Source organism: Sabethes cyaneus, chromosome 3 (genome assembly GCF_943734655.1).
Source record: "Sabethes cyaneus chromosome 3, idSabCyanKW18_F2, whole genome shotgun sequence".
Lineage (NCBI taxonomy): Eukaryota > Metazoa > Arthropoda > Insecta > Diptera > Culicidae > Sabethes > Sabethes cyaneus.
This window is the reverse complement of record NC_071355.1, coordinates 150,094,377-150,110,764: the sequence shown is the minus strand read 5'-3', so window position 1 is coordinate 150,110,764 and position 16,388 is coordinate 150,094,377. Positions and strand designations below refer to the sequence as shown.

The 16,388-nt window shown below is 42.4% G+C and overlaps 1 protein-coding gene across 1 annotated transcript; it reads right to left on the bottom strand.

The window, feature by feature from the left end:
* Nucleotides 1–9,483: 9,483 nt before the first annotated feature.
* LOC128740260 (uncharacterized) lies at nt 9,484–10,779 on the bottom strand. The gene is made up of 3 exons (XM_053835795.1): nt 10,291–10,779; nt 9,958–10,106; nt 9,484–9,700 (listed from the first exon to the last, which is right to left on the bottom strand). Exons 1-3 carry the CDS (start codon nt 10,777–10,779, stop codon nt 9,484–9,486), a joined length of 855 nt encoding a protein of 284 aa, XP_053691770.1.
* Nucleotides 10,780–16,388: the final 5,609 nt, after the last annotated feature.

The window sequence follows — 16,388 nt, the reverse complement described above, 5'->3', positions numbered from 1 at the left end:
CTAAAATGTTCAAGATCAAGAGTAATGTTTCTTTAACGATTGGATATGGTTAATTGACTCGGTAGCTCAAACATGAAAAAAGGCGCTACAGATTTTGTATAGACCATTACTTTATGCCACCTATTTAGATTGAACAATAAAAATATCAGCATTATGGCTCGCAGGGAGGCTATCTAATGATGATAGTTATTATCGTATTGAATAAAAATAATTCAGTCATAAAAACAACGCGGGGTAGCTATAAGCAAGCCCTGCAACGTTCAACAACGAACGAAGCCAATAACCGGTCACCTTCATCTGGTTGGCGACTGTTGGCTAATAGTGCTTGTTCGAAATGCAAAAATAGACTCACTTTAAGTGGGAGTTACAATTAGGGCGGCTTACGAGCATTTTCAAAGAATTTTAAGCACCAGGGTTAAAACTCCTGCTCCTCAAACAGTGGCTTGCCATCAGTATGCAACACCAGGAAACATGCAAATTGAATTAAATATCAATAATTTAGTCTAATAGCTACAAATTTATTTCAGTTCCATGCAAAGATTACTAGCTGCGCTTTCGGTTACATTTCGCGTGACTCGGCAGGAACAGTAACTTAGAATTTCTCAGCAGTGGCTCAGTATGGCTTTGAATCACATCCATAAATAGACAAGGCTCGCTCAATTCATGTGTATAAACAAAACCAACAGCATGACTCGGTATCATGCTCGGGTCATACATCAGATAGAAACTATTCCGAGGTGTGATAAGTGGCTAAGTGAGAATAACTGAATAGTCTATCTCACGGCAGCCGGGTTTAAGCTTCGCATGGAAGCAAAATGAAATGAAATGGTTTTCGGGATGGTTTTGGGAATGCTCCCAGTCATATCAAACATTTCGCAGGATACATTCCGTTCAAACACCCGTCTTGTATTTAGTAATGTAATAAGAATGGAATTTACCTCCAAACAAAAGTCTATGGAAATTTTTAAACTCAATCATACCTCATTCAGCAGATGCGCATTGTAATCAGTGATAAAGCCAAGCTAAAATTACAAAATAAGCCTTCAGTCAATCCATGAACCAAATGGAAATCTACCTGATGCCGATTGGTCTATAGAAATGCCAAAAGTTTATTTCATATTCTTTTCTGATTTTAGATGCAAAATATGAAAATTTAACCACTGACTGACAAAATTTCATTTCAGTTGTTTCTAAGATATGGAACATAAACTAATGAAGTGTGTTGCTAGTTAATTTTCGGATTTATCTTAAAGTATACGTTAATAACATTAAGACTGTTTATTCGGATACATATAATTTATTAGCAATACAATAAATTGAATGTAGCAGAAATGGAGGAAGCTGAATAAAGTTGGCTGCTGCATCTCACCATCAGTGCCGTAGCGTGCGGTTGGCCAGACTGACCCTCGCTAAGGCTAGCTCATATGCATTAAAAAACTAGACTGACCTTAGCAATTTTTCATGTCACGTTATCAGTTGATTTGCATGCAACAGCCATGGCGAAAACAGTCAAACAACTACGCTCGATGTTTTGTTCGTACTGCCAGGTCCACCTCGTAGTAAAGCGGCTGAACATGGTGAAGCGTTTTGTATCCGCTGAATAGAGCCAGTCTGGTATTTGCAACATCCTCTCCGGCAAGAAAGACGAAAGCCTGGTTCTGGCCATCCAAAGTGCTATGCGACCATAACATGCAGCAGATCTTAAGATGAAGACCTAGAGCAAGTGGTCTTATCGTTCCGCGCCGGCCGGCTGGCATGTTGGAACAACCGGCTAAACGGCGAAGAAGTACTTGGCCAAAATGGATATCGTCAGTCGAGGCTGACTGTGTCCAAGCAGAAGACTTTCGGTGCCCGGTAACTGCGGAATCGAGGGCAATGAATTTGCTGACAGCCTAGCAAGGCAAGGATCAGCTCAGCAATTTAATGGTCCTGAACCGTTTCTGGGCACCTCCACATCCGCCGTAAAAGGCAAATTGATGACATGGGAAAAGTAAGAAATAGTATCCCGTTGGAATCAAACACAGGGTTGTAGACAAGCTAAACAGTTTATCTACCCAAACCCTGCAGTAGCTAAAAAACTACTCCATTTAACTCGTAGTGAACTACGCACGATCACGGGACTCCTAACAGGACACAGCTCTTTATCATTTAAAGAATATCGGCAAGGTATCATCCGACAGCTACCGCTTTTGTAACTCTGAACCTGAGAGTTTAGCGCATCTGATGATGCTATATCAAGGCACAACTTCTTAGGAAGTTTCCTCCTTACTCCATATCAGGTATGGAGCCTAAATCCCAAAACGGTCATTGGCTTTATAAACCACGTAGCGCCGAATTGGGGCACAGGATTACAACTATTTCGGTCAACTCCATCAATGGGTATGAGCGATCCGTGAACTGTGTACAGCAATCGGGGCCTGCCACAAAAGACGATCATTAAGGCTGTCGCAGTGGCCTTTTAACCCAATGACCTTCTGGCATTCAAAAAAAATCAGCAGACAAACAGAAAACATCTTTCCGGCGAAGCACGATGTCGTGGTCAAAATGGGCGACGAAGACTGCCTAACGTTGGACGGCAACGACTGGCAGAGGATCGAGTACTTTACGTCCCATGCTAAGAAGGTAAGCGATGGTGTCAAGTATGTCTTCCGCGCGAACTTCCTGAAGAATATTCTATCAGCGAGAAGAGGATGTTCAAGTCGCTGTTCTGTCGTTCGGGATTTACGTTGAACGAGAAGATACGAAGATACAGTACGAAGTACCTACCGGAACTTGTCGCGTTCATCATGAAGTATTGCGCAAAGGATGTGGTCTTTTGCTCGGACCGGGCCTTGGCTTATCGTGCCAAGAAATCACTAGAGGACTTGAACCGGCTGAAGAAAAACGACCACCAACTGCGACCAATAGAAAATTTGTGGGCGAAGCTTAAAGAGTTGAATAATATGCCGACGTCTATATTTAGATCGGCCATCGCAACGGTTCCGATGAACCGCCAGGCAAGGCGTCGAAGCATTTCTATAGAAGGCTTAATAAATGTAGGTTTTAAGAAAAATTTGGTTCATTGAGTTATTTTTTGTATTTTTTTTTCATCGCCATCCGAAATCAGTTCATTTTTCCAATACAAACGTTAAGTGGAGCAAAGTATTGTATAACAGGAGAATACGAAAGAATGACAAACCTGGAAGGAACACTGATTTAGAAAACGAGGACGCGCTAAATTAGGTTTACGCCAAGGGAGCCACAATGTCACACTACTGCTCTGCTCACCATCATTTTATGAACTTGGAAGTCTTCATTTTACTTCGGCCAGACAAAAGGGATATCTGTAGCACTTACTTTCCATGTTTGAATATTCGGAAGCAGATCTGGAAGCATCCAAATGCAGAAGCTTTCTCTCAAATCGATTTTATCTTGTCCCGTTAAGAAAGCGAAATACGTCAGAAAGCCGGATTTACAAATTGCCGAAGCGAAATGAGGTACAAACAGGCGATGGAAAAATATCCTTGATACCTTGAGGCCGCTGCGACGGAGGTGGTAATCACAATGGAACACAGGAAAATAACAGGTTTGATGTTGAATGCTAAAGAGTGATAGGTCAGAAGAACCAACACAGAAGTCAAATTTTCGCAATGAATGCTCATCAAACAGAGAGAGATATAGTAAGATCTCAGTTTAGAAAAAGAACACCAGAAAAAGCGTAGGTACGAATGGCATGGTTTAGTGAACAATGGATAATGCGTAACATAGACACCATAGTGGTCCTTACTCTCTTGCCTATAGCAACTCCTATCCTAACTTTCTCGTGGTATCAGCCGGAATACAAGCAACCATGGCGGAGATTAGGTAATCAACCCCGGTGGAAACTAAGGTGGTATACCGACAGCCCATGCGAACGCTGGGTGTAGCAACGAGGTATAACCTTGTCAGCCCTAGGCGTCTGTCATGTGTGGCTTTTGTTGGCTTGATGACCCATCTACCAGGTGCGCGGTTGTACTTCAGGTTATGGGCAGCTCACGACAGTGTCTGATCCGACGCGGGCGGCTGAATTAACAAATGTGTTGTCTTTGCATTACACCAAAGATGGTAGCCCCATCACGACACTCGGTAGCGTGGCCCTGGTAAGGTAACCTACTCAAACCAAACTAACGATGACAAATCAAGGAAATTCGACTCGGAACATTGGGCTTGAACAAAGGCGATGAAATTTTTTTATTATTTTTATTATTTATTTATTTCTATCTTTATTTTTTTCCATGGAGCAGGGAAAAGCCCTTTCAGGTTTCTTCTCCAACAGGCCTCCTCACCTTTTTTAATGTACTACATCATTTTACACTGCTACAACAATTAACCACAGAGCCTGGACTAACTCCCTAGCCGAACAAGGAGAAACCGCCGCCGCCAATGGTGATATCCGTCTGTTGTACGATATTTCTCGCCGCCTTAGTGGTGCCAGGATGAATACAAAGATGCCGCTAAAGGACAGAGCTGGTCAGCTATTGACTGACCGTACAGAACAGCTTAAGCGATGGACTGAACATTTTGAACAACTCTTCCGAGTTTCAAATGTCAGAGACCAACAAAACCAGCAGCGTACGACGCCTACCGTTCGTCGAATAAATCGCGTGAACTCGGAGGCGCCATCGCTGGATGAAATTGTAGCAGCCATCAAGAGTATGAAATCCAATAGAGCGCCAGGGATAGATCGTATTTCAGCCGAAATGCTCAAAGCTGACCCATCTTTGTCAGCCCAGATGATGCATCAGCTTTTCAGCAATATTTGGGAAACCGCAACTTTTCCGGTGGACTGGATGCAGGGCATATTGGTCAAAGTCCCTAAGAAAGGAGACCTAACGGAATGCGGTAACTGGCGTGGCATCACGTTGCTCTGTATTACTCTCAAAGTACTCTGTAAGGTAATTCTCAACCGGATCCAGGAGAAGATCGACGCTACTCTCCGGCGGCAGCAAGCTGGATTCCGTGCTGGCCGATCATGTGTAGACCATATCACAACGCTCCGCATTATATTGGAGCAGATCAACGAATTCCAGGACTCTCTTCTGCTGGTGTTCGTTGACTTCGAAAAGGCGTTCGACCGACTCAATCACGAAAACATCTGGGGCGCAGTTAGGCGTAGAGGAGTTCCAGATAAGCTAGTCCATCTCATCGAGGCTCAGTACGAGGCGTTCTCGTGCAAGTTTTTGCACGACGGCGTCTTGTCCGACCCCATAAGGGTTACTGCTGGCGTGAGACAGAGTTGCATTTTATCACCGCTTCTGTTTCTCATCGTTATGGATGAGATATTAGTTGGAGCAATTGACAGTAGACCAAATCGAGGATTGCCTTGGAATCCTCTAACGATGGAGCAGCTAAATGACCTCGACCTAGCCGACGACATTGTCTTGCTCGCACAACGCCGAAACGACATGCAGAGCAAGTTAGATGACCTCTCCGAGAGCTCCCAAGCAGCAGGTCTCACAGTCAATGTAGCGAAAACTAAGTCTATGGTAGTGAACACTGACAATGCTACCAACTTCACAGTAGCGGGACAACAAGTTGGGCAGGCGCCCGATGGTGGTACCAAGACTGATATAGCCACACGGATCAGGAACAGGGATGCCACGTATAATTCTGTATTTTTTGTTGGAAAAATCTGACAATCTGTACGGCGAGGAAAAAAATCTGTGTATCTATCCAATACAAAACAATGAGAGTGAAAAAGATAGAGAGTGATTTTGCTGACTATTTTCGTCTCTTTCACTCTCATGTAAAAGCTCAAAAATCTGTTTAATCTGTGTAATTTGGCGAAAATCTGTATTCTATGCATTCAGATTCTGTACAGGCGATTTCTTTCAAATATCTGTTAAACACATAATAATCCGTGCATGTGGCAACCCTGATCAGGAAGGCCAGGGGGGCCCCTTGCAGGTCTGCGAAACATTTGGCGCTCAAACCAGATCACTCTACGTACGAAAACTCGAATCTTTAATTCAAACGTTAAATCCGTACTGCTGTATGCCTGCGAAACGTGGTGCGTCTCAGCGGAGACAACGCAAAAACTGCAGGTATTCATTAACCGGTGCCTGCGATTCATTATTCGTGCCTGGTGGCCTGATAATTGGATATCCAATGAGGAACTCCATCGTCGGTGTCATCAACGGCCGATAGCCACAGAAATTCGTGAACGTAGGTGGAAGTGGATCGGACACACCTTGAGGAAAGGAACGAACGAGGTTTGCAGAGCAGCACTCGACTGGAATCCACAAGGACAGCGTAGAAGAGGCAGACCCAGAGGCTCATGGCGACGGAGCTTAGCCAACGACATCCGGGCTGTAGACGAGAACCTGTCCTGGCGACAGGTAAAAGCCATGGCGGGTAACCGTCAGCAGTGGAGATCTCTGATTTCATCCCTTTGTTCTGCCGGACCCATATATGTTCTGCCGGACCCATATATATGGACACATAAGTAAGTAAGTAAAGGTGAGAGGATGCTGATCGATCAGTTAGAACCCCGAAAGTGCGCGCCATCATAAACATACACTGGCCACACGAAGGTAGACCCGACTACGAGAAGAAAGCGTTCTATGCGCAACTGGAGGCAACGTACAATAGCTGTTCGCCACTAGACATCAAAATCGACAGGGAAGCGATGTATAGAACGGTGATCGCACCCCGCAGCTTGCACATCGACACGAACGATAACGGCCAGCTATGCATCAACTTTGCAACTTTCCGAGGTCTGGTGATCAAAAGCACCCGTGGGTTACCGAGGACTACGCGCATCTACTATCCTCTGTGGAGTGCTTCGATTCTCGAAGACAGATGAAATTGGGCCTCGCTCGGCCGTTAAGAGGGCCGCAATCGCAACGGAGAAGAAATCTCGAGTGCACGAAATGATTAGTTTGATGGAAAATAAGCGGAGTGGCGCGGAATAAGTGGACCACGATCCTGAGGAAAAAAGCGCCAGAAGGAGAACAAAGATCGTGATGATCCAGAACAAGTATTTAACCACAGACTAACAGATGTAACACTGAAGCCCCATTCCATCGCCAATAAAAACGATCATTTTAAATTTTCACTTAAGCCAAGACTCAAACAACAATCGCTGCGCGAGAACGTCACTTCCCTGCGCTGGCGCTGTTGTCAGATAATATACAAGTAAATCTCTCACCTTCGCTAAGTCTATATTTTTGGCCTAATATCAAGTATTTTCAGTTTGCCTGAATCTACATTTCTCGCATTAAGCATTTATTCTTCCCCAACAGTAAATTTATACCATTGCTAAATTTATAGCGACCTGCTCTGTGTAGCGCGAAGGTGATGCTAGTGTTTTTTCCAAGTTCTAGGGATGTCAATGAAACGATGTTTTGTTAGAAAATTTGTTCGAAGTGTTACATCTGTGTGTGATTTAACTAAAATATTTATTAACCCGGGCTAAAGAGACGCGCAAGTTCTATAAGAAGGATATGGATATACTTCGAAGCCTTATATGTGTAGGGACGAGGAGGAAAACCTGGTCACAAACGAGCGTGAGGTGATCTACAGGTGGAAGCAGTTCTTCGATAGGCATTTCAATGGCGTCATAATAGAAGGAGAAAGAAAGGAAGTTAACCTGCCTAGGAACTGCCTAGGAACCATAACAGCGTGCCGACTCCCGAAAGAGATCCTAGTCAGTTAAGGAAAGGTTCGACAGCTGGCAGAACTCTATAGAAATGGTAAAAAAACACTAGCAACGGCTCTTCGCTGGATAATTTCAAGGATTTGGAAGCAGGTGAAGCTACCGAAGAAGTGGATGGAAGGTGTGGTTTGTGCGATCTATGAAAAGGGCGATCGGCTAGATTGCTGTCATTACATCGGCATTACACTAATTAACACTGCCTACAAGGTGCTCTCCCAGATTTTGTTACTTCGTCTACCCCCAATAGCAAGACAATTGGTAGCGCAGTATCAAGAGACCCACGCTACTACGGTTCACTCTCCGACAACTTGTCCAGAAATGAACTCTGAAGCGAGTGATGTGCTACGTGCGTGTTTTGGTGGCACTGTCGAGTACCTTAGAATCGTGCAGAGGATTCCGGCAAGGAGACGGACTGTCCTGGATACTATTTAACATCGCTATTGAAGGTGTGATCCTGCAAGTGGGCATCGAAACGAGAGGAGCGACCTTCATCAAAAGTAGCCAACTCTTAGCTTTCGCAGACGACTTCGATATCATTAATAGAAATCTTGGAACGGAGGAGGCAATATACGCCGGACTAAAAACGGAGGCTATAAGATTTGGGCTACAAATCAATGCGTCGAAAGCCAAATTTATGCTAGGAAGAGGTTCAAGAGAAAACGACGTTCGCTTCCCACGGACAGTGGCTAGTGACGGCGATGAACTGGAAGTGATGGATGAGTTCGTATATTTGGGATCTCTGGTCACCGCCGACAATAATACGAGTAAGGAGATCCAATGACGCATTCAAGTTGGAACTCGAGCTTACTTTTCCCTGTACGAGTCGTTTCGATCTTGAAGCGTACGCCGTCGTACAAAGCTAACGTTATATAAAACGCTAATCAGACCGGTAGTCCTCTACGGACCTGAGATAGAAATTTTGTTTAGGGAAGACATACGTGCAGTTGCCGTAGTTGATCGAGAGGTGTCGCGGACTATTATTGGCCGAGTGCACACTTGGAGAGATTCCCCACGTACACCTGACAAAAGTTGAGACGCAAATTGGCGACGAGTAGTCCAGGGCCGAGTACAGTGGAGAGGAATTCTTATGTATGCTGCAAGAAGTAAGAAGTAAGTACAAATGGCATGATCTTTGCAGGTCTGCAAAACATCTGTCGCTCAAAACAGATCACTCTACCTACAAAACTGTAGGTATTTATTAATAGCTGCCTGCGATATATTATACGGATACGGACAACTGGATATTCAGTGAGTAGTTCTATCGTCGATGTCATCAACGGCTGACGGCAACAGAAATACGAGAACGTAGATGGAAGTTAATCGGATACTCCTTGAGGAGAACAGTGAACAAGATCTGCAGAGAAGCACTCGATCAGAATCTGCAAAGAGAACAAGGAAGAGGCAGACCCAGACGCTTTCTTTGCGATCTTTGCGCAAAGTTGGTTATTATGAAGCAGTGGTCGACAAATGATAATATCTCAATGCCCTGAAATAGCGAAAAAATGTTACGCAGAAGTAAACATACCATTATAATGCTTTACAAAGAAAAATGGAGACTTTGTTACCCCAAATTCCACAGATTTAATTTAATGTGTGGTCATGGATCTTGAATCTTGATGTTATAGTTTACCAGGAAACGTTGTAATGTTATGTTATCAAAAGATACATTATTCAGCATATGTTTTTTGAATTGGTTCGTTAGCACATGATTTACAGTTTTTTAGTTGCCAATGTTCGAAAGTTTGCTTTTAATTTTTTCTATTAGATTAAGAGACTTTATTTAGGCTAATCACAGCGCTACGTACGAATTATCTACACGCGTTAATAATAGCGTCTCTCAGAAGGGTAATATTTTTGGGTTCTACAAAGCAATCGTTAGACAGCTGAATGACGACTCTGTCTGCTAGAAGTTCCTCGTCAGCCGCACAAAGCTTAAGGATTGCGGTTACCGTTGCCGCTGCCAGAATCAGTTTGTTCGATTTAAATCGAGTAAACAAGTCTTCGCATTTCACGTTCGGTCTCAAGCTGTGGACAGAGCAAAACGATTCATTAAGAGCTGCAGTGAACGAGATTAAGGAAATCTCCTGTCATGTCACGGTACTGTGTTTGAATATCGTTCCCTTAATGCTACAGTTAGGCATCTTAAAAAATGAGTAACTCCAAAGATGCATGTCTGATTTTTTTAACTGGGTAGATAAACTTTTTCCAACATCAATCTGTCTATAATGATAAGCACACTTGCAGCACTAAGTGAACGATTTAAGTTTTAATGTAACGCCCACCTGTTGTAGATTTGATTCTTTTGAGCATAAACGATTCGCAGTAGTTTAACGCCCAATGCGCCGACAAAATCTTTCCGGGCAATTCCTCGCGTTAAAATGTGCTCTTTTGTAAACCGTTCAACCGCGCCTAGCAGAAGCGATTGTGATATCTAGAACATAAGGAAATGATTAAGATAAGTTCGTTAATGAAGTACCGTTTTGCAAAATCGCATGATTCTTTTGAAGCGTGACATATACAACCAATCGAATGGAATAAGTTGAGATTTTAAATGCATTGGCATTCATTAAAAACAATCACACGGCTTTAAGCCAAACAGGTTGTGTTATTCATACCTTGTAATTCAGTGTTTTCATAACTTCGAACTCAAATGTAACCATTTTTTGTTCGTTCCATACTAGATCGGGAAAATTTGCTTGCAGCATTTGCCTTTGCAGCGCCGGATCAAGTATCGTGCGAGCATCGAAAAACTTCGCAACAAGGCTTAAAATGGCAATCACATAAATAGGCAGGTTCTCTAAAATTCTTTCCTCAATTTTATCGTTTGTTGCACTGGTTTGGATGGTCCTAACGATCAGCTGTTCCAGTGTATCAATGGCTGAAAATTCAATGCTATGCTGTAACTTGAAGAAAGCGCAAAGTGTGCTCATCATCCGTGTGGCTGCTGGCATAAATAGGTCCGTTGAATAGGGATTCGAAATAGTTTGTTCTGTGTCCAATTGGTACTCGTGCTTCCAATCCGTGCAGAAGCCAGAATCTGTACTTAAATTGAGAACGGTATCATTTTGGCTGTTTACCTTACCAAGTACTCCCCGCTCATCCATTATAGCTGGTCACCGAAAATGTCACCGAACTGTTATTACTATCAAAAACCTTCCTATTAGTTTTTGTTTAAAACTTTTATAAAACAGCTTATAATTTCAGTTTACTTCAATCTTAGAAGTTGAAAATAACCTTAAACAAACTGCGTTAGACAATATTTACCTTTTTTAGTTGCTTCTTACCGAGCGCCGCAAGTGATTTTAATAATGGTTGCCTACTCTGATTAGAGCACGTGTTGTGTTTCACAGTATTGACCATCTTTATGGCATTTATAGATCGGTGCAGATTCTCATAATTACGCTAGTGGTGGTTGTAATAAAAATGGAACAAGCTCAACCGTCAAAAGTGCATAAGATGTTTATTTTCCTTCTAATTCTTGTACATATTAAAAGTAACTGCTAGCTGGGTTAGTGATCTTTTATATTTAGCCCGTGCTAATGTTGATGGAAAGGGTGAATTGCTATTTTGTTAGTCAAAGGTTTGAATTATGCCAAAGTTCGTCTAGGTATATGTGGGTGGATTCCGTAGCTATGAAATAAGGCCGGTCGACGAATAATGATTGACCTTTCCTATCAAAATTGAAAGTTGTTCTTTATTATGCCATTTTCTTGCGTTTTCAAGCATTCGGGAATCCGAGTAATTCTTAACCGTGTCTAATCAGCAATTCAAATGGTTTCAATACCCAATCGATGTTCTGTTAGGAGCTGAACAAATAAAACTCTTGCTTCCTATGTTCTTATACGGTAGAGTGTTTCATGGTATGATTTTTAATAGCTTCAATGGTATGTTGTTTATTTTTTCATAATTAAATCACGAGAGTAAAAACTAAGGTTAGATTGTACAGTTTTTTTTGGTTGAGGTAGAGTCTGTTAATCGGTAATAGACCCGTTGATTCAATCTTGCTTAAGGGGACATAAATTACTAAAATTTTTGACAAAATCTAAATTCTTTTATTTCATATGTTAGTACCATTCTAAAGACTTTTTCGCGTATGTTGGTACTAATTCAATTGTCATAATTGAGTAGATAAGTTAGAGGTTGCGATGCCTTGTTGTTACGGCTGCCTAATCTTACAATTCGGCGCCAGTTTTGCAGAGGGGCGTAATTGCTTTTACCGAGTTCTTCAGGCGTTGCTGCGCCATGTGAACGTATGAGAGTCATTATTTTGCTAGATTAGCGTAAAGAAATTCTCACTCGGTGCGTTTACATTCTGCAGTTGCGCGCCTCTTGGACGGTTGGTTGGTGCCGAATTGTAAGCTTAGGCAAAAAATTGGGCTACAGAACTTGACTATTCCGAGGGCAAATTGGGAGCCCCTAAGTCGAGATGTAACTGCGTGCGCCAATAACTGAATGGCTGGAGGGGTGAAAACATGCCAGTCGTAAACGGAGTAGTTTGGGCATTTTGCCCCTACTGTGCCATGCAGGACTCTGGTGCGGTCGGTCTTTGTTATTCCTAACGTTTCGTGGGATCAACATAGAGATTTTGTCCCATTTCGATTTTGGAAATTACACTAAGTGTGCCTTTGCCAATTTTGCGTTACAGTTTTCTGTTGGATCTGTGTTGGGGATTGTTTGCGCATATTGTTCATGTCAATACGCGTATTCAGTGTTGCCGATGTTGTTCTTCAGATTTTGGTAAATATTTATGCTATGTTGAATAGCAAGCTTGAGAGGACATCACCTTGACGAAGCCCTCTGTGTGATTCGAATGAACTTGACAATCCACCCAATATTAGAACACAGCCCTGAGTACCATCCAGCTTAGATTGAATCAATTTAATTAACTTCCTGGGAAAGCTGTTCTCGTCCTTGATTTTCCATAGCTCTTTCCGTCGTTGGTAGCATATGCGGCTTTGAAGTCAACGATGGTGCGTGGGAACTCATGGGTATTCACGGACGTTTCGTCGGAGCTGCCGCAGTGTAAATATTTGATCCGTTGAGACCGATCTTCGAAGAAGCCGGCTTGATAAGTTCCCACAAATCTGTACTCAATTGGTGATAGCCGGCGGAAAATGATTTGGGACAGCACTTTGTGGGCGACATTGAGAACGGTGATCGCTCGATAGTTCTCACAGTCCTACTTGTCGTCCTTGTTGTAGATATAACAGATAACCCCAGAGTCAACGTTAGCGCTTCAATAGGATTTGGCATAGATAGTGTCTTAGCAGTGCCGACAGTCGAACGTGGTCGATCTGTAATTCTGTCCGATTTGGTGACCTCCATGTGTACTTGTGTAGGAATCTGTGCTGGAAGAAAGTACTACGTACGACCATGTTCTTGGAGGCGGTAAACTTGATAAGTCTTAGGTCCATTTCATTGACGTGCGCTGAACCCTCCAATCACCGCACATTGGGGCGACTCCATAAAAAAATCTCTTTAAATCAAGGATAAAATGTAGTTCTTAAGTAATTTTGGGGTGCTGAGCCCGAATTTTAGGTTTATTTTGCATTAGAACGTATTTTTTTTTGTGTTAGGGAAAATTTTCAACTATTTTTCATGTATTTTTTTAAGTATAATGACGTATAAGAAATAAGGGTCATTCGGAAAACTATTGCAGATGGATTTTTACAGGATAAAACATTTCATAAAACAATACAAAACAAGTCTGAGCTTTAAGGTGATACGGTACTGAATCCCAACATGGCCGAAAAAATGGCGTTCTTGTGAGGATATAGGATATAGGATGTCCGACCATGTTGGATTCAGTACCGTTTCACCTTAATAAACAACACAAAATCACATTTAAGTTAATATTAATCAAAAATCAAAACTTTTTACTTTATTAATTTTCTTAATCTTCTTTATCATCATCATCTTCTTCTTCTTCTTGGTCTTCTTCTCCTTCTGCAAAATCACTCGTTTCACATTCCATCTTCAATAGTAATATAGCGTTCTCAGAAAGATTTTTCAGATTACATTTTTCCATTTCGAAGAAGCTATAAACTTTATCCGAAGAAATAAGAAGACGAATAATTTTATCACGATTTGTACTTTCACACTCATTTTTGCGTGTAAAATTTTCTCTTGTATTTTTATCACTATCATAAGGCAATAACCTTATTTTTGTGGGAGTCAATCTCGGTGTAATGGTTAGAATTCACGCCTCTCGCACCGAGGACCTGGGTTTAATTCCCAACCCCGCAGAAGTCACGAAAGACCCAAGCTGTTAAAGTGACTATAATTAAACAAAAATCAGTCCTATCAGCAATATAGTTGTCTGGATTCATTTATGACCGCGAATTCAAGTTCAACCACTAAAATCTAGTTAATATGCAATTTGGACCATGCATTCAAAGCAGCTTATCCAACCACATAAACGAGATATCCCATAATTGAGATATCCTACGTTTACTTAGTATTTGCATTTTGTCTATATTATTGAATTCTGAAATAGTAGTCTTACAAGCTTAACATCTGTACTCTGCGCTAAATGAGACTATATCCATTTGAAAGCTCATATTTTACGCTAACTTTTACCGGTAGTGTCAATAGTGGCAAACCTTGGCTTCAAGACTTTGAAGCGTGTTTTATGCAAAAATATGGTACTTTTTTTAATGAAAATTAAAATTGTGGCATACTAGGATAAAATTACTGCATACTCAATAAATGGGATTTATTCAGCACTATTTTTTGAAGAACTTTTCTTCAGAAATCGTTGAACTCCGAGCTACCATGAGACCTCTAGCATATTTTGAAATACTGCATTATTTTTCAAAAAAACGCTGAAACATGCTGAGATGGCATACTTTGAAGATTCATAGAAAATTCAAATTTTGTTATAATGATATAAAATTTTGGATTTGAACACTTCAATAGTATCAAATCACAGGAAAAATACAACAGAGAGTCGAAATGAACTTTCATTTCATGCTGGCCAGCGATTCCCCACTGTGCACCGGTTTGTGTTCCTCCTCCTGGCCGACCTGGGTATTGAAATCCTCGATGACGATCTTGATATCATGTTTTGGGCAGCGGTCGTATTCACTCTCCAACTGCGCTTAGAATTCATCCTTGTCGTCATCGGCATTTTCGTAGCTAGAGGGGCTGCCTGGGGGACCAGGCCCCCTCCAGAATTCTTCAGGCTCCCTCCAGAAATTTTCCCCATTGGAAGCATTCGTCTCTATTCAAATTAGACCTCTCGTAGTCAATTTGCCAGTCGTCTCGGAATGTTGCGAATCACCTTCGATCTGGTCAAGGCATCTTGCACGTTGAGCCCCCTGTTCCTGGTGCTAGTGCAGTTCTTGAAAAGAACTATTTTCGTCGTACTGTCGTCCGGCATCCTTACGATGTGTCCGGCCGGCCCACCATAGCGTACTGACTTTCGCCAAATGCACGATAGGAATCTCTTCTAACAGTGCCTGTAGCTCGCGATTCACCTTTTCACCACTCTCCGCTTTCAGTTTGTACTCCGCCAAATATCATCCGTAGCACCTTCCGCTCGAATACGGCAAGGGCGCGCATGTCCTCCGTGAACTGAGACACGGCTTCAAGTTCATAAAAAACCACTATTCTTCGTACGATAACGTATGCTTTTTTATCGTAGCGTTCTGCGAAGGTCCAAGTAGACCCGATTGCGCTTAACTATACCGTTGGATCTTCCGTCAGCAGTTACCGTCGTGAGAGGCACGCGTTTGTTTCCTTTGAACCTCCTTCTTTCATGTATTTAGTCTTCGACAACGTTGAATAACATGCAAGATAAGCCGTCCCCTTGTATCAACCTTCACCGTGACTCAAAGGGACTCGAAAGTCTCCGAGATACGCACGAAACACATCACTCGATCTAATGTAACTCCGATCAATCGCGTCAGTTTATCCGGAAAACCATGTCCGTGCATTATCTGCCGTAGCTGGTCGCGATCGACTGTATCTTATGCTGCTTTGAAATTAATAAAGATGTGATGCATGGGCACGTGTTGTACTCCCGACATTTCTGTAAGATCTGTGCACTCGAGTGCTCCCTTGGAAGGTGAGAGATCGGCAGTTCCACGTCCCGAGTTTCCAATCCATAGTCCTTTTTCACCGCGTGGGTCTATTCCGGTTGTTCCAGTCTGAATTTCCTTGTTCTCCTTTGCTTAATAGTTTTTGGTGGTGGCGGTTTGCAAGGCCTGCGGCACCAACCCCTTGTTTCGCTGAAGGACCAACGAAGCTCGAAAGAACCCTCCTTCCCTGACAGCATACGACCTTGACTTGCACCGGGGTTGGTTACCCGATCTTCATCAAGCTTGCTCATATCCCGGTTGGTACCACGAGAAGGTAGCCGTTTATCAACCAATAACTCAAGTAAGTGCTGATATTGTAATTGAAAACCGAAAAAATACGTCTTCTTTCACTAATCAGAAACAACTAGAAGTTTGACCCTTAACTAAGATCCAAGAGAACCAACAGAACGGTCGAAACGGTGGAATAGTTTCATTTAGAGAGTAAATAAATATGCTGCTTTAGGTTGGAATCATTGGAAGCAACGTCATTCGTTGATGGTGTAATTTTCCACTCCCCGCTCCAATGACGTAGTACCGTAATCGCTAGCATTTAAAGTTTATTTTAATTAATTCCATTTACTTAAGCGTTCAAGCCTCCCAGTTGACCTCGATGCTATTCGAACGAGCTCGTA

Excerpts from the sequence above, each read along its gene's own strand:
- LOC128740260 (XM_053835795.1), bottom strand. The coding sequence starts at position 10,779 with ATGGATGAGCGGGGAGTACTTGGTAAGGTAAACAGCCAAAATGATACC. Across the intron at positions 10,107-10,290 it reads TGAAAACACTGAATTACAAG|ATATCACAATCGCTTCTGCT; the intron begins GTATGAATAACA and ends CTTATGTTCTAG. Across the intron at positions 9,701-9,957 it reads AAGAATCAAATCTACAACAG|CTTGAGACCGAACGTGAAAT; the intron begins GTGGGCGTTACA and ends CTCTGTCCACAG.